General features: G+C 43.1%; 1 protein-coding gene across 5 annotated transcripts in view; it reads left to right on the top strand.

The window, feature by feature from the left end:
• The window catches only part of DCLK1 (doublecortin like kinase 1), a 318,108-nt gene that overhangs the window by 153,465 nt on the left and 145,505 nt on the right, over window positions 1-19,138 (top strand). For all 5 annotated transcript variants that reach the window (XM_059042295.2, XM_059042296.2, XM_067016792.1 and 2 more), the window contains exon 4: window positions 5,917-6,016. In XM_059042295.2, the coding sequence (XP_058898278.1) occupies window positions 5,917-6,016 (100 nt within the window). The remainder of the gene's footprint in view (window positions 1-5,916; window positions 6,017-19,138) is intronic.

The raw sequence follows: 19,138 nt of genomic DNA, 5'->3' as shown, positions 1-19,138 counted from the left end.
TTCCCTTCCAAGTAAGCAGCTTGGTCCCCTGGGACAAGAGTGCATAAAGACAAGTTAATGGGAAAGATATGAATTCAGATTTCACATAAAGAATGTCAGAAAACTGAATAATGTTTTCCTTGAGTCAAAGAAATAATTCAAACTTGCTTTAATAATTTTTATTAGACGCTTTTTATTCTAAGCTATTAATGTACAATATGTGGGATAACTGGTTTTATCAACTGAAATTTATAATACAAAATGGAAGGGTACATGTTTCTGTGAATTTGAATAGACTTGTTTTCCTGAAACTTGGTAGTTAAGAGCCTGCATTTGAATTCTAACTGAGCTGGTTTCAAATTCCTATTGATCTTCTGTTTAATCTGGCTAAGTTTTTTTAAATCTTAAAATAGAGAAAATAGTAGCATCTAACTATTGTTTAATAGTCTGTCTCCTTCATGGCAGAGGGGCTTAAATGTAATAATGTATATTGAAAATGAAGTATAGTAATATATATGGAAATATTCCTGTTGCTGTATCACACCCCAAAGAGAATTTTCATCTTTTCTTTATATCTTCATCACATAATTACTGTGGTAAAACTGAACCATTACAGAAACTGCTGATAAGCAAGAGAATTTAAGTAACTGGTCCAAGTGTATACAGTGACTGTGGCAAATCTGTGCTCAGAACCTATGTATCCTGATCCTCATTCAAAGGCTATTTCCAGCACATCTGGCAATTATAATCATCCATGTTTTTTCAGATACGGTGGTTATGGTGTCATGCTAACCACCACCAGGGATAAAGTCGGATGCAATAAATGGAATGTTTATATTTGGGATTAGATTTTCACATCGTAACCAAAGTGTTAGGTAACAACTGAAAATTAATTGATGGAATATTAAGCCTTGTGTGCCGTAAACTGACTACCTCTTTTACGAATTGTGTACATCTATAATTTCTTTTCTAGTGTAGGGACATTTCAACAGAGGACACTTTTCGCAGAGGAATACAAATCTCCGGTTCCCACAAAACTAAAAGTTGGTGACAGACCCCGAGAGGCCCTGGTTAAGATAATGGTTCATAGAACTGTATATACGTGTGGAAGCAGGTAAACATACTTGCAGGTGACTGTCACAGCATCATTTCCGTGGAAACTTGATGGAAGTCAGAGGCATGAACCCAACTTCTTGTTAGCAACTTCTACAAGCTTTGCACCAATTCCCTGATACTAATTCACAGTGTGCTTTGCACCAAGATCATTATACCAGTAGAAGCCCTATTCTCAAAGTGAGAAGGGGGCACCCATATGCTACATTCGACCCAAATCTACTTAGAGAAGAAGGCTGTTTGTTGTGCCCGGGAGTTATATACTAAGTTTAAAAAAAATGTTTTGTCTGTTTATATTAGGTATACATTTAATTTATACTTATTTGGAAGGAAAACTATATTTGGGCTAATAAAAATAGCTAAAATTTATTGGGGATTTATTCTCTTCAGATTCACAGTCGAATTCTTAAAACCACAATATGATAAACGGAGGCACAAAGAGAATAGCATCTACAGGGCGGAGCTGGGTTAATGCAGAACCCGGGCTTGGACGACGGGGCTGTGCTCTTGGGAAATGGTGCCAGAGCAGATGTTCCCATTGTGACACAGAATCGCACGCAGGGAGGCACTGCCTCTGCCCCAAGTTTAGGATCTTTAGAAGCAGGGTTTCCTGATTTGCTCAAGTCAGCGGTAATGGCAGAGCACAAGCTGCATCCCAGCCGCCTGCCTGCAGACCCATGACAAACCACTGGAAGGTGTTGCACGTTACTTTCTGCTGAATTACTCATTCACCACAGTCTGTTAGGAGTGTCAGTGTGTGCACATATGTGCTGGAAATGAATAGGGGAAGGATGCGGGCCGTCATATCCTCAAGACCTGGCACGGTGGCTGGCAAATAATAGGTGCCCAGTGAACATTTATTGAGTGAAGATTAGGTGTTCAGAGCAGGGGCGAGTGAGTCACTTTGGATTGGAGTGGATAGAGAAGGTAAGGCTTGGATCTTCAACTGAGCTTTGACTCATAGGAGGGATTTCAATAGGCAAAGAGTTAGTAGGAAGGGGATACCTAATGGGGAAAAAAAAAAAATCATGCCAAAGCCACACACACGCATAGGAAAGAAAGAGCCCTTTTCCAAGGAGAATAAGTAAAGCAGATAAACTGGAACATGTTTCAGGTTGGAGCATCGTACTTAGATTATCTCTCCATCCATCCATCCACCCACCCACCCACCCACCCATCCATCCAATGCTTATTAAGTATCAGGCACCATGTCGTGGGTAAACCTACCGTAGACTTGAAAGAGAGGTTGGAACCAGATTTTGAGGAGTCTGGAATGCCAAGCTCAAAGATGAACTTGAATTTGATGATAAGCCATTGATGCTTTTCTGAGCCATGGAGGGAGATGGTGGAGGTTTTCTGAGGAGAAGGAGATTAAGAGAATTAAATAGGGACCGGTGGGAGAGAAAGGAGATGGGAGTGAGAAAAGCCACGAGAGGGAAATGCTAAGGTCCACAGGTGAGAGGCTAAGCTCTGGACGGATGTGGTGATGGGGGTGAAGAGGAAGGGCAGGAAAGGCCTGGGTTTGGGAGACGGTACAGAGGAAGCATCTGTGGCCATGGAGACAGTGGAGGTGGGTGTATGCCGACAATACCAAGTCTTCTGGGGGCAAGAGAATGATGGTTAAACAGGAACAGGTTGGACTTTCTTTTCTCAAACTTCTTATCTCTGCCTTTGCATCTTCCCTGGATCTAATCTTGATGGATGATTCCAACATCTGATACCTACCAACCAGAGAGTTCATGAAAGAACAGGTCAACTGTCACTATCTTGTTGTAGCAAGGAACACGTTTTTCTTTAATCCATAGATGGAACTTATTTCTCAAAGCTGGTCACCACGCTGACTTTGGAGAACCTCAAACACAAAAAGGAATAACAATGTGTAAATATGTAAAATCAGATCATTATGCACAACCTTGGTTCTACATTTCTCTATCTTTTCTAATCTTTTGATATCAGAATGTACGCTAATGCCTAAAGGAAAGTTCTCAAAGTATATTGCCCTAGAGAGAAGGGTTATAAATCTTCCTCTGTTATTCTTTATTGTTCGATGGAATCGAACAATATCAGTGATAAAGACTGAGAGAGCATGGATAATTGAAGGGCATAGATGATCCTGAATCCATATTTATTGTAACCTTGTGTTTAAGCCTCTGCTATCAACGGTTTTACCAAGGCTTCTAACAGCGAGCAGTTTTATAAATTTGAATTTGATCTACTGACCGTACCCACTTTCTCTGGTGGGAGGTTGTGAGCAGGGAAATGGCTAAATGGTGCCAGAGCAGAAAGCATAGAAAACATCACAGTTTCTGACAGTTGAACAAATTCTTGATTTTAGTCACTGAAAATTGAGACGTAAATGAATACATGTTGCTTGGCATTGAAAGGACTTTTCCCTTTTTTTTTTGTGCTGGGCGATGACAGTTAGTTTTCCTTAATCATCACTGAGTTCCTTTTACGTTCTTGGAATCCTGGAGTTGGAAACAACATCAGAAGTTCATCCTTTTTCAGTTCCCACTTGCCAACAGAATTATACCTAAACTGTCCAGGCTGCATCATTGTCTGTTCCGTTCTCTGAGTCTGAGTCTGGGAGGCTGGTCACGGGCTTATGATGGATGGGAGTTGGCTGGCAAGCTGCTTATCACACGCTGTCGTTTTGATGGTTATTTGTCTGCTTAGCAGTGGCATAAAATAGGCACCAGTAGACGAATGTCTTGTCGTTGGCTATCTGATGCTCTAAAACGCAAATGATGGGACTGTGAGGAAAGAAAGGACAGTTTCTTTTGGAAAACAGTACTTTTCACCCGTCAGAGCTTTGTCATCATAAAGTTTGGCGCAAAGCCTGGCACAGAGTAGGCCCAAGCATAAATGTTTGAATGATTTAAAAATTAGCCAGTAAATATTTATCAGCTAGAGAAATATGGCTGCTCAGGAGTAGGGTAAGTAGCTCTTATTTCCTTTGTGTGTTCTTTTCACTTACGGCTGTCAGCACGGTACCAAAGGGACCCTGTCAAACACGAGTCCATGGCAATGCGGGTGAGAAGAGTTCCAGAATCAAATAAGTCTGGGAGACACCGTATTCTTCTATCATCTCCTCTTTGGAGTTGCAGTGTACATTAGCACACTAAGGGTTTTGAGAAGACCAGGAATAAAGAAACCTGTTTATACTGGTTAGATATTTCCCAAATCTCTTTGGCCATAGGACCATTCTGGGCACAAATGCTATTAATCATTCTCACTTTAGGAAATACTGCTTTTTAAGGGTTAATTCACATCTTGCTTGAAAAAGACACGGTTTCCCATTCCTTCTCATTTTTGAATGCATGTGTGCCATACGCTAATGGACATACAGTTGGCACAGTATGGACTCCTGCACGTGAAATGACAGCGGCCTATGTAGGGTTGGTTGGGACGATACCCCCGCTGATGAAGCTGGGGTGAGGAGTGCTGTGTCCTAAAGGTAACAATGAACAAGGTCATGGCTGGAATCTGACAGATCAAACTGTCAGAGAAATAGCATTCTTAAAACCTCAGCCCAGCGACTATTTGGAAATGAGAGATTATTTGAGAAAAACTATCTGAAGCCTCCACAGCATTGCATTTGGGACTCTAAAGTGTTCTCCCAACTTATTTGGGAAGGTCCTACAGCATCTGTGACTTGCCGGGGTTGTGCTGCAGGGACTGACAAGGGGCAGAGCCCCACAGGTGCTCTGTGGGTGAAGCTGCCAACAGGTCAGGGAGGGGCTCGCAGGAAACACAGACCAAAGACATCTCACACGCCAGACACAGGGAAGCTTGTCTCCGGGCCTTAAATAGCCAAGGGAAAGTGCAATAGATAAATAAAGTCGATTTCATGCAGCTCTGAATGGTGCCTTCAACTGACCGCTTTACGATCTGCTCCAAGCAGTCAAAGAAAATTGAAAATAGACAGAAATCAGCAGTGTTTCCGGTGCCTTCTGCTGGCATTGTATGTACTGTGAACAAAAAAAAGTATTACACTGCACGTCCACGTATCCACAGACAGAGAACAAGAAGCTTGAAATTATTCACCTGGACCGCATTTACTTGGAAAGCGGCATTTAGCTCTCAAAGTTCGTATTGGAGAAGAAATTGAATAAATATCAAAAAGTTGTTTCAAAACTTGCCCTTTGTGTGACTACAAGCTGGGAAGCCCACGGGAGTGTTAAAGTATAGCTTAGCTTGAGCGCAGGGCATACAGTTCCTCCGTATCTAAATCTCAGAAATAACTGACTTTTTCTGTTATTCCTTGGATGAAGGGTACCGTTTTTTGTTGTCGTTGTTTTAGCTAGAGGTAGAATGGGTCTCAAGGAAATTGTTATATTCTTGTTAGGATATAAATATTCTTCTCCATTTGTTACCCCAATGATCACTGTGTGTATGGCAGCTACGGCATCAGTTATTAGAAAATGTATTTGTTGCTAAAATCAGATGCTGACTTTTATTGCCATCAAGGACTGTTACATTCAGAAGAGTGAAGGAGCGCTCCTTTTTTCCACATGTTGCTGCACCCTCTCTGTTATGAAAATAAAGGGTTCTTACCTCATATCCTATTGATATATCAAGTAATAAATGTGACAGTTACCGGTTCTGTTTTCCTTATCCCGTCTTCCTGCACCACTGAAACGGAACAAGTTTCTTACTAGTAACAGATGCTTGAAACCTTCGTTTGAAATTCCTCTGGAGAAGCTGCCCTGTTGATTCCATTAGATGGGAAGTGGCTTTATGCAGATGTCCACTTGCAGGGATGCATTGTTGTAATTGCTGTTCTGCTGACCCCTTGCTGAGTGCCATGCTTTTCTCTTGTAGGTGATGTGCCTTCAGGACTTCTTTGGTGACGATGACATTTTTATTGCATGTGGACCGGAGAAGTTCCGTTACCAGGATGATTTCTTGCTAGATGAAAGTGGTAAGGAAAAAAAAAAAAAAGTTCAAAACCAGGGGAAATTTGAGGCAGCTTTCCAAAATGAGCTGCACCAGGCCAAGATTATGTCAACTCAAAAGCTACCAAATCAGTTTCAGATCCTCAACCAACATGGCTTTTCCATATCTTGAATTTCTTTGATTTTTTTAAAATATAGAAAACAGATGAAATGATAATTGGAAAGGTTAAATTAAATCATTTAAAGGGTAAATTACCAGTGGCTAATTTATAACCATTTCATAACTAAATTGATGTTCTATAGAAAAATCATGGTGCGGATTTCTACATTTTTAATCATATATTTTTGTCAAAATGCGTAGTTGAAAGATGTGTAACATAAAATTATTGAGTATATGTCTAGACTTAACTTTCACGTGGCCTCCTTTATCCTTTAGGTCCTAACTGAGAAAGATGGTTTCGTGTCCTTTTCCTTTAAATGCTTCAGAATTTGTATGTCATTAGAATCTGTGAAAGATCAAAAGAGAGCAGGGAAGCTTCCTTTCCATTTAAAATGGAATGTGATTTTTTTTTTTTTTTACATTTGTTAGAGGAGGAACAGTTGTTACAGAGGGAAAGGTGCATCTTAGCAAATGAATGTGAAAGGTTGTGACTTCAAGGATGATGTTTTTTGATACCATAAATCATCTCAGAATCTTAACAGCATCACAGGGAAGATTATTGCCCCGAACAGAGACCTTTCCTTGATCATATTACTTCTGGTTTAATTAGGGACATAGTACATATTTATTGACAATTCAAACTGTTGCTAGTTGGAAATACTTTTTGGCGTGATAGTGAATTTCTTGCTTAGATGAAGGCATATAAATCAGTGAGTTTTTGAGTGAGTGGCTGGGAAATACTGGAGCTTCAATACAGCTGATGTACATTCACATAGAGTATCTACGTATCACGTAGAGTTGCATGCATTTAAACACACTACAATTATTTCGTCATTTTTAACATGACTTAGGGTGTATAGGGAGGGATGAGAATAAGAGAGACTGTCCCTTTATCATGAAAACTTTAAATGCCCAATAAAAGTTTATATAGATATATCCCTTGAAGAGATTTAAGTCATTTTGGTTGAAAGGGCTTAACTGGAAGAGTGGTTTGGTGTCTCTTTCCCTCTAACTAAGTTTTCTCTAAATACCTTCCATCTTTATCTCTGATAGACTGTCCTTGGGGGCACAGATTTATGTGCACCTATCACACATATGATGTCCCCCGGGAGGGCCTTCTTCAGGATGAGACAGCTTTGCCATTGTGCAAAACAACCGAATGTTAGGTCAGGCAGAAGAGCCGGCAGCACCGTTTTGAGAAAAATCAACTGCCTTGACTTTGGATTTAAAGAAAATAGCTGTTTCTGTTGGAATGGTCTGAGAGGCCAGATGCGTTCTGAAATGAGAGTTTCATGTGTTGCTTTGATACGGAAAGCAGCCTGTCAGACTCGAACTGGAACACAGCTCAGTTTCAAATCAGCAGAGTTGGCCTGGGGCTCCTTAGCCCTCCATCTCTACCCAGCCCCCAGGTAGACTTGGGGCTTCTCCCCCACCCTGCCTTACTTGGTGTGGCCTTGGGGCTGGGCTTCTCCTCTTGACAACGTGCTCTCAACTCAGAATGCTGCAGCCCGCTTGTCTTAATCTGCGATGGTGGGCAGGCAGGCTTTCTGAGAAGTAGTCTTTCTGTAGTCTCCCTTTAGAAACCTTTCTTATTAATAGGAGTGCATATATATACGCACATGCACACGTGTGCACGCGCACACACGCATCAAGAGATATTGCCCGTCACATATGGCTTGGCCATTTGAAGGACCACTTCAAACTATTTTAGTGAGAAAGTGAGAACTTCACATCCTTTCCCGGGATGAATATACCCTAAGCATTTCTTGGTGTGAAATACATTTGCTGAGTAACAGTGTCCTCCGCCATCCTCAGAGAAACACGTGGATTGGGGGAGGGGGTAGAAAGAAGTCTAAATTGAGATTTTTTACTTCCTTGGATGAACCTACCCTGAGACTAAATTCACACGTTGACAACTGCAGTTTCCCTGCAGCTTGTACGGCATGTTCTGGTGCTAATGTATTAACATTTGAATCTTTTCTTATGTGCTCTGAGCATGATTTAGCCCAGCTTATTTGTACTTGCTAAATGGTATTTGCACGTTGAGGCTTCATTTGGCCTCTTCTATAGTAGCTTCCTAAAAGGAGCGTCAGCAGGGGGCCCAGGAATCTACTGAATTAGTACTGGCGCAGGGCTGTGCTCGATTTAATGGTGCGAAGAAGTGGTCCTTTGCCACAAGGCAGCACTTTTATTTTATCTCTCAGAATTAACCCAGCTCCCAGTGTGTTCAGCAATAATACATCCCCCTCATTACTGCGGGGAAAGCTTCTGGAGACGGCAAGGTCTTTGCAGTGAGGTGTCCTGCCGTTACAGACTTCTATTTCATAGGGCTACAGTAGAGCCAGATCAATATTAGAAACTGCCAGGGAGCCTCCTCCAGTGTCGCCATCAATCACCGGATTCTTAGCACCTTCTACCTTGGTGGATGCAGCACGATGTATAGAGACAGACAGGCCAGCAGATCCTTCCCCTGCGTGGCTTGTGGTCTAATTTAGAAATGATGGAACATAGTCAAGGGAAATGCCAAACTGGAGACAGGAAGCTTCACATGGTTTTGCTTGTATATTGATGATAAACTGATGAATTTATGATCTGCTGCCGTTAAAGAGTGAGTGGATTTTGTTGAGAAATGCCTACCTCTTACCTGGGAGGGATAAGTAGCTCCTTGGTGAGGAGCCTGTCACAGGCTGTCACCTTCTGTTGACCCCCCCCAGCCTCAAAACCAACACCCTCAAGCTCACCTGACCAGTTTCTTCACCAACTTACTTCACCCCTGCCAGGCCTGACACCTGCTCAGGCGTTTAAACCTCACCCGTTCCTTTTTTTAAGAAATTAAATTAAATTTTTTAATTGAAGTATAGTTGATTTACAATGTTGTATGAATTTCTGCTGTACAGCAAAGTGATTCAGTTATATATATATGTGTGTGTGTGTGTGTGTATACATTCTTTTTTATATTCTTTTTCATTATGGTTTATCACAGGATATTAAATATCGTTCCCTGTGCTATGCAGTAGGGCCTTGGTGTTTATCCATTCTCTATATACTAGTTTGCATCTGCTGATCCCAGACTCCCACTCCATCCCTCCCCACCCCCCTTCTTCCCCTTGGCAACCACAAGTCTGTTCTCTGTGTCTGTGAGTCTGTTTCCGTTTCGTAGATCAGTTCATTTGTGTCATAGTTTAGATTCCACATATAAGTGAGATCATGGGGCATTTGTCCCTTCTGTTCATCCTCTCTGTTTACCAGTTCCCGCGTGTCCTTGATTCCAGTGTTAATGGGCAATGCCTTCACGCCTACATGGTTTTGCTTAGGTGTTGTATTTGCTTTCTAGGGCTGCTGTAACAAAGAACCACAGTGGCTTAAAACAACAAAAATTGATTCTCTAACAGTTCTGGAGGCCAAACATCCAAGATCAAAGTATTGGAAGGGCTGTGTTCTTCCCGAAGGTTCTAGGGAAGAATCCTTCTGGGCCTCTTCCTAGTTGCGGACGGTTGCCGTTAATCCTTGGTATCCCTCCCTGGCTTGTTGTAGCATCACTCCCGCCTCTGCCTCCATCCTCACTTGGGCTTCTCTGCGTGTCCAAATGTCCCTCTTCTTATCAGGACACCAGTTATTAGATTCGGGTTCACCTAATCCAATAAGGTCTTGAACTTATTGTCAAGATGACCTCACCTTAACACGATTACATCTGCAGAGATTCTATTTTGAATAAGGTCACATTCACAGGTTACCAGGGTTAGGTCTCTGACATATCTTTTTTTTTGGGGGGGGGGGCGGACAAATATTGTTGGGAGTTGTCCAGATTTTATTTGAACTTGACTTACAAGTAAACTCATTTTCCCTTGTTTGTTTTGTCCTGTCTTTCGATTTGCACAGTTACAGCTTTATCGTAATTAGCATACATACACAACAGAGCTGTGACAAGGCTGCCTCTCTCCTTACCTTTCATAGGTAGGATCACTCACCAGGGGGACCAGAGGGATGGGCTGAGAATTTCAGCAATGCACTTGACAGAGCCCCTCTTGAAATCCCTTCGGCTAAGATGAAAATGTACGGTCTGAAGGATAGAGGTCGTTGTGTTTTTCATGGATTGAATCGCCTCGTCCAGGAAGTGTCAGTACTGATTTAGAGGTGGAATGTGCTGGGAGAGATCTCTGTTAGAATTGGTCCCATAAGGTCCCTGAAGGGAGCTGCTGTTTGTTGGCTGAGAGTCACACCCCAAGGTTCTTCCTTGGATTCTGTATAGTTTAGCATCGGTAGAGATGCCCATTTGAGAAAGTGGATGGTGTGTGGGTGAAATCATCTGGGAGGGGAACTAATATAGTAGGAGACAGATGAGGAGCCACAGAATTTTAACAGGAGGGATTGTATCTAGGAAGATAAAGTTGAACTGGCATAAACAGCAAGTAGAGCTCTTGAGATTTTTTTTTTTTTTTTTTAATTTAAAAAAAAGCCAGTGCTACAAGCTTGGTCAGGAGCAATGTATTTTAACAGTAGCACATGGGAAGGTTGCTTTTAGTGGACTGCAGGCTTCTTATGAGATGTGGCTCATTTGCTGTATTATTGTAGGCATATCATGTATTATTAAACCATAGAGCCCCTCTGATTGAAGATGGCAAATGTTGACTGAAGCAAAAATTAAAAGTGTTACTCAAAATTCACAGAAATTAGTATAGAAGTATAGTAAGTCTAGCATAAAAGTACAGGAGAGAGGTAAATAACTAAGCTTTCACAAGATGTTTTGTGTTAAGTTTGTAGCGTTTGTACTTTTGAAGTTATGAAAGTTTCAAACTGCACTAACATTTTGGGGAGACTGAATGTGTGTCCACACAGTCTCTGGGGAATATGCCAGTCCAGCTTTTTCCTGCAATAGCAAGACCCACCCGGAGTATAGTGTTCTTTCTGGGTATGTGATCCTAGAAGGGATATTTCCTCTCTTACAGACCCCCGTGGTGTCAGGTACCCAGAATCCACTTGATAAATGTGTTTAGAAATATTCCATCCTTCCCAATTTCCAAGGACTCATGTCCTGAGTGAGATGAAGCAGAAGCGCCCTGCACCGCTGATTGCTTTCCCCGGCTCTGGGTGATAGGAAAATAGGGTTAGAACCTAGTGTAGTAGAAACAGTATTGGGACAGGGTTAGAACAGCGGTCCCCAACCTTTTGGGCCCCAGGGACTAGTTTCGTGGAAGACAATTTTTCCACGCACAGGGGTCGGGGGGGGATGGTTCAGGTGGTAATGTGAGCGATGGGGAGAGGTGGGGAGAGGTGGGGAGAGGTGGGGAGAGGTGGGGAGAGGTGGGGAGAGGCAGATGGAGCTTCCATTGCTTGCCCGCTGCTCACCTCCTGCTGTGCGACCTGGTTCCTAACAGGCCGCGGACTGCTACCGCTCCACAGCCTGGCGGTTGGGGACCCCTAGATTAGAAGACAAAGGTCTAGTCCAAGCTCCGTGTCCTACTTGCTGTGTGGTCTCTACATCTCCAAGCCTGCTTCCTATTCTGTAAAACACCTTTTTTTTTCCCCCTGGGTTGTAATGGACCTCAAATGAGATAATAAATGTCAAAGCACGTTCAAACCTGTGTTCCTTATTACTTCGTGAATAATGTTAGTGAGTGACACCTCAGCTGAAATATACCTCCTGGTGGACTGCAGCTGGACTCAGCCCCGTCGAGGCATTGGCTGGGCTTAATTGGAGGCACATGTCACCGAGATTTGCTTTCGGCGCTCTTTAGAACAGGAAAAGTGATTTTCTGTTGCTTTTCCCCACTCTCAACTTTTATTCCTGTGATGGAGGTAAGGGGACATTAAGAGACCTTTGAAGATACCCCCTCTTTTCTGGAGGGAATCTCTGGGAGAATAAACCAAACCACATTTAGAAGCAGTCAGACTTCTGAAACTGACAGTGTTTAGGAGTCCCAGGCCTTAGGTCCACATTGATTTGGGTCGAAGGGCTGTTCATGGCCCGGCTGCCCTGTCCTGGGGCTGGTGATGCTGAGAAACCAGGAGGTCGTTGGGAGCACTGGGAAGGTGCTCAGTGTCTGGATTGACGAGACCTCCTCACCAAGTGGCTTTGGAGCTACTGCCGACACAATGCATTCATTCTTTCCTGCGTCCGTTCGTTTATTCAGTAAGCTAAACTAACTTACCGCGTGGCAGGCAGTGCTCTAGGCACCAATAATTGTCGACAGTAACACTTCCGTGAACTAGGACCCTCATATGACTTTGAATAGTGCTTATGTCTAAAGGTGTCAAAGGATCTTAGGTGCTGAACTTTGACTCAGAATATTAATTGTTGCTTGTTGTTCTTGTGTATTTTATCTCTTTGGAGAAATATGGTGGTGAAATACCTGATGGGTCACAAGAGACTGACAGTTCTTTATAGATCTGAATTTTAATTGCACAGTGCGGCTACTTTAAATTGAATCTGTGGGCAGATTTCTTTGAGAGGCTGACACCTGATGCTGGAATACTTTATTGTTTCAGTAGATGTTGACATTAGGAATGTAAAGTTCTTATTTAAAAAAAAAAATTATAACTGTCGTGTTGAATAATTGCCAAGTTTCTGTGACATTTCATTTTCGAATAGAAAATCTAGTGTATTTCTTACACGTTCCAAACGGAGAGCCCATTGGCTAATGTGCTTTACTCTTGTCAGCAAGTTCCCATTTGCCTCTTAGCTGTGGAAAAACTAAAGGGGTTCTGGAGACTTCCTCCACCATGGCTCCATTTTAGCTCATGCATAAATATCAAGTCTCCTGGAACATAGTGATGTTTTCTAATTTAACCCACTGCCAAGCTGTGGAGACATGTAGATACTTTGGAGACATATAGAGACATATTATACTTTGGAGACAGAATCTAACTCAAGTTCAAGCTAGTTCCTTTGCTACAAATAGATAATTTTCTCCTTAGGGAAGCAAGACATTGTATAACATATGCAGCCTTTTCTTTACACTCTCTCTTCCAGTCCTCATGGGCTTGTCTTTATTGTATTCAGTAACAGTGATACCTGACTTGTTCACAAGAAAAACCTACAAAGTGTAACACTGAGAATGAACCCTGTACATTAAGAGTCTTGGAGACCTGTGAGTTCACCCACCCTCCTCACAGTTCTTCATCCATCTCCAACTAGAACCCTCTGTTCTGGCAACTCACACTTTTATAAGAAGGCCAGTTCCACTGTCCAGTAGTGCTGATTTTTAATCAGTTCTTTCTTATATTGAGCCCAAGTAAATCTCACTCTAGCTTGTGCAGCAGTGGTCTTAATTTTGCCCTCCAGAGCAATAAACCCCCCCACCACCCTGCCTTCATTCTTAGAAGATGAGCTTTCCTCCTAGACCATCAGGGTGTTCAAAGTCATTCACAGTAAACCATTTTATTTTCCTTTCCTTCCAGACCAAAATGTCCCTAAATCTTCCCTCATCTTCTCCTCTCCTTCTCCCGTCTTTCAAAGGAAGAAGAGTCTTCCTTTTTAATGGGGATGATAGTGTTCTTGACTTTGTCTTTTCTCTTATTGATGACTTCGCCTTGTCAACATTTCCTTCCTGTTGTTCTTGAAGATTTGTTGTTTTACCCTGGCTTTACAGTCTCTTTCTCCTCAAGTCATGGCCATGCCTAAATTTCCCCTCTCCTAAAAGAGCTGTCCATCATCTCAGCAAACCACAGGGCTCTGTCTGTCTCTGCCAAAGAGCTTAAAACGTATCACTGTCCTTGAAGCCTCCATCGACTCATCCCGACTCACTTTTTACACCTTTGGGTAAATGGTACACTGAAAACACAAGAATCACGTTTTTATTTTTTTATTTACAAAATTGTCCTCCACTCTCTTTTACATTTTTATGGTGGTGAAAGTTCTTCTCTTGCCACTGAATGACACTTGGGCACATCTCTCAAGACTTTTCTGCTTCCTCCTAAGATAGTAAAAAGTGTTATGGACTCTCCTAGCTACAAGCCACCATCTCAGTGCAGAAGTGGAAATAGCTAGTCCCACGCAATAGTCACTGCAACTTGGAGTTCTTTGTCCTTACCTGTCTGGGGCCCCGTGTACTGAGTTCTTTCTCTGGAGGAAAAAAATTGGGGTCGATAACCTTCTTTCTCTTTACTCTCCTCCTCCGTGGTGTTATTGATCCTTCCAGGGTTGGAGTAGGGAAGGGGGCAGAGGAGAAGCGAGCTGAGAAAGGGGTGGAGACTCCTGCATGACTGTGCTGTGCTGGCTTGGACCCTCTGGGCCAGCAGCTGCTGTACGAAGCCAACTTCTCTTATGGGTGTCTTCATGGGTTCTTCAGGGACTCTCACTGGGGACATTCAACTCTTCTTTGATGTGGTCAGTTCAGTTTCTTCCGGCTTTGGATATTTCTCCCTCAGTCCCCGTTTTCCAAAGCTGTTCCTGTTGGCCTCAGATGGTCCTCTAGGGAAGAATTTAAAGTATCTTCATGCCAGCGCACTCCCTCAGGTCCATTGCAACACTCATATGTCTTTTTCCCCGACAAGAAGCCATTCATTGCAACCAAATCTCCTTTACCCTTCTGTCAGAGGTTCTCGGGGGAAAGCCAAACGCTCAGACACCAGTCTGCTGTCTCCCTCCATCCACAGATGACGCTGACCGAGCTCTTCAGTCCTCCCAGTGACGCCCCAGCCGAGGTGAAGGGAAGCGTCTCCCCTCTTCTGGATTGAGGGTATTCACAGCACAGCTCTCTCTAAAGAAATCCATCTCACAAATTCCCTTTCTCTCTAATAACTGAAGCCTTGTATACCTTTGAAAGTGGGTAAGAAGACTAAAGCCTGTAATTGTTTGCTTACATCTGCTTTGACATTTCCAGCAGCTGATCCATCGTGCAGCTCACTTCCGCATCTGATACACCTCCCTTTGGAGTCTGGATGAAGATTCCATTCTGAATCCTGTTACATTTGCAACTGCCTCCACTCCACTTACGTAATAGTTCACTAAACAAGGGTAACCTTCACATCACTAGATCCCATGTTCTCCAGTTTTTTTTTCCCTCCCCTATTTTTTTGGAAGGATTTGATTTTTTTTTTTTTTTTTTTTTCGGTACGCGGGCCTCTCCCTGTTGTGGCCTCTCCCGTTGCGGAGCACAGGCTCCGGACGCGCAGGCTCAGCGGCCGTGGCTCACGGGCCCAGCCGCTCCGCGGCATGTGGGATCTTCCCGGACCGGGGCACGAACCCGCGTCCCCTGCATCGGCAGGCGGATTCTCAACCACTGCGCCACCAGGGAAGCCCTGAAGGATTTGATATTTTCGCTGATTCCCCCCTTGTCCTTCGTGGTCTGTCCCGGTCTCCTGCCCACCTCCATGACTGTTCCTGAGCATCTTTCAAGTCTGTCCTTCTGCCATATATCCCTTAATAATTGTTCCCTAAGATTCATTCCTCAACTCTTTTTTTTTTTTTTTTCTACTTAATTACTCTCTATTCCTAGCCAAGTTCATCTACCTTAATGGTTTCAGCAGTGATGGTTATGGTAAACAGTGGCAGTGACAAATGGCTACCAGATGGTATGCAATAAGCAAAGCCTTTGAAGTATGTATAGTTTTCCCAATTTTACAATTAAGGAAATTAAGGCTCTGGTGATAAATAATTTGTCCGAGGCCACACAGCTAGTTAGTGTGAAAGGCAGAGTTCAAACCCAAGTTTGTTTATGTTTGACAACACACTCCTGAAGTGTGCCTGCCCTCAAGTCTACATCTCTAACCCCAACGCCTCTCATGACCTCCCGAACCATATTTCCAACCAACATGAACATCCTTAACGATTACTCCACAGCCACCTGAAATTCAGCACAGCCCACAGCTGAACTCACCATCTTCTTGGTCCCCTTTATTCTCCTCCTGGGTTTCCTGTGCGAGTTCATGGCACCGGCATTCTCCGTAACCCCAAGGCTGTGAGTCATGGAGGAGTCTTCTACTTTCCCCTCCCCTTCACTCCCCCTATCCAGCAGTTTGCCCCCCTGATTTCCAGTGTCATTGCCATTATCTTGGGTCAGTTCCTCGTAATCTCTTGCGTAGACTTATAAAGATTCTTTAACTTGCTTTCCCGGCTCCAGCCGTGTTTGAACACAGATTGACCCTCCTAAATTCACTAGACTAGCACGCCACTGCCCAGGTCCCCTTGGCGTGTCGTTCTAGGACCTTCATGAGTCAGCTGTGTTGTATCTTTCCAGCTGTAACCTTCACTTTACTCTTCCTCTGTACTCCAGCCACGGTATTACTTTCTGGTCTCCCCAAAGAATTGTTTGTTCTCAGTATCTCTGCCTTTGCTCATACTTTCCCATCCACCTGGAATGCTTGTCTTCCTTTTCTCCCGTATCACCCCAAATTAACTCCCTCTTGTCCTTTGAGGTTCACCTTAAAAGTTGCCTTTTTTTTTGGTAAAGCCTTCCACCACCTGCTCGGTTCCACTCAGTTACCGATTCCTGATTCTTTTTATCGACGTGTACCCCATTTAATTGTCAGAAAAACTCTGTGGTGTTGCTCTGTGAATAAAAAATGCCGAGTTAAGGAAGATAAGAAACTGCTTCAAGTCACATACTTGGTGGGGAACAGAATTGGTATGAAAACCGGGATCCCAGACTCTTTGCGTTTCATGTTACTGAACTGCAAGTGCCTTCAGACTGGTCCTGTGTGTCATTAATTTCTATAACACAGCACCTATCACAGTGTCCTGAATACGGTAAGTGCCCGAGAAATGTTGGTTGAATCTGTGTCGGAATCTGCTCCACCTGTGAACCCTTCAGATACTTGAGCACCGAGACCCGATACTTCCCCAGAGCTGTTGATTCCAAGTTTCTTAGGCAAAGCTCTCTTCAGACCATGCTACCATCCTAGTTACATTTCTCTGGCTACTTCATGGTCAGCAATATCCTCCTTAAAATAAACCCAGAACTGAAAGCAGTGGTCCTTGGGGGCTTCAAATAGTGCAGAGACTATATAAACTTACTTAATAGAGGCATCAAACTTGTTCAGATGCAGCCTAAGAGTGATGATGGTTTCTTTAAATAGTTACCAGACAGCGCAGGCTCACGGTTATCGTGTGGCCTGCTGAATCCTCTGGGGCTTCGGATGTGACGTCAAGCCACGTTCTCCTTCGCTAATTGCATATTTGAACCTCCATCTAGTACTTTAATTGTATTCGTGCCAGCCAACATCTTATTAATGTTAGTCACTAATTCTGGCCATTTAAGGGCCTTTCAACATCCAGATGCTGCCTGTGCAGAAATAATGGCAGAGGACAGAGTTGAAATAAGGTCTTCCTGGTTTCCAGGCCCCTGCACTTCCCGACTAAGTTATGCTGCTAGGGGCTTTTCTAGCTGTAGACCACCAGTAGCATAGCTGCCTGCAAACTCTCAGACAAAAAAAGAAAAAGAAATGAAAAGCTACAGTAACCTTCACGTGTTTCCTCAGGGGTGGCAACGGCAGGCCAGCCTCAGATCCAGTGTCCAGCGTTGGCAGGGTCTCCCTCTCCCTGCAGCCGGCTAACAGTCCCGCGGAGAAGGACAGCAGGTTCTTTTGTCCCCTGCACTGGACCCACACATACCCCCGAGTACAGGAGGGTGTAGTTAAGACTTTACTCTTAACATGGGTCCACAGGGCATATGCACCCAGGCTTTTGTCCCTGTTTGAGATCTGCCAGTTCAATTCCCACACCAAGCGTGTATTAAGAGCCTTCTGTGGGTCAAGCATTCTTGGGGTTTCACCACAGAGAGTTCTGGGAAGTTAAATATCTACTTACCAGAAAGCAGATGAAGTGAAAATTACTGTGGAAAAATACTTGATGTGAAGGTAATTCTAAAATCAAGTTTCAAGATTGGCTAATAATTTGATATGTGTGGGGGGTATAGGTTGTCTTTACAGATTTTCACTATTGTAAGTGTTTGGAATAACTGAAATATAATAAGATCCTGATATTATATGATTCTTTGCTGCCTAAAGCTAGAGTTTCTGTCTCAGTGGATCTGGAAAATAAGCAAATGGATGGAGCTCTTAGTCAAAACAGTGGTTGTGTGAGTGACCTATCTTCATGTTTCAATAGACAGAGTCATTGTACAGTCAGGGGTCCCTCTTTCCTCGGAGACGTCAAACAGATCTGAAGAAGAGTTTCTCTAAATTCGTAAGAATCTTGTCACGTCATCAGAACAAAGCCCAAATAACTCAGCAACCTTGTTGAGAAATGCCAACAATGGGGCCAAAAGAATCCACCCCTCTAAGTGCAGGGAAGGGAAGTGCATGAAGGAAAAGCATTCACTGTCAGACGGTCAGGGGGAAAACTAGCATCCTTTTGATCAAAGACGACATCAGTCTCTACCTTTAGTTACTAACTTACACCAGGGCCAACTGGTTCAGTGATTGTCTCTTGTTCACTGGTGGAGCTTCCCACCAGTATGACAGCTGAGTCATTTCTTTGGTAGGATCAGAGAACTCCCTGCCCAGCTACTGAGAACTGAGGTTGTAAAGCTTTTGAGGTGATTCTCTCTGGAAAATACAGAATGTCTTCTTTTGTAGGTTTGCCCCTCAACCTTAGCTAAATCTTTGTTTTTATAACTTTTTTTGTTGTTCATTCATGCTTGACTGCCTTTCAACAGAATTATTCTGAGCATCCCATTAGAAGTCAGGAGGTTAGTTTACATTTTGATTAGCTTTAAAAACCTGTGGGAAAATGAGTCCTGGTTTTTCTTCTTCCTCAAGCGAGATGTAAAATTTTTCTATATACAATGGGTTTTCCAAACATGAAATGTAGGATAGATGAATAAACTAAGTGTAGGAGAGTTTAGAAATAATTAATATGAATTCAATTTATTAGGTCAAGGATCTTGGTCTTTATAATATATGTGTGTATGCTTATAGGTATAGGTTCTACTAATATTTAGGGAACATCTACTATGTGCCAGGCCCCATTCTGAGCAGTAGATATATAGCAGTGAACTAAAGAGAGAAAAACTTTTGCCCACATGGAGTTTATATTCTGGGAGAGGAA

Source organism: Kogia breviceps, chromosome 16 (assembly GCF_026419965.1).
Source record: "Kogia breviceps isolate mKogBre1 chromosome 16, mKogBre1 haplotype 1, whole genome shotgun sequence".
Classification (NCBI taxonomy): Eukaryota; Metazoa; Chordata; class Mammalia; order Artiodactyla; family Physeteridae; genus Kogia; species Kogia breviceps.
This window is presented reverse-complemented; position numbering and strand designations above follow the sequence as displayed.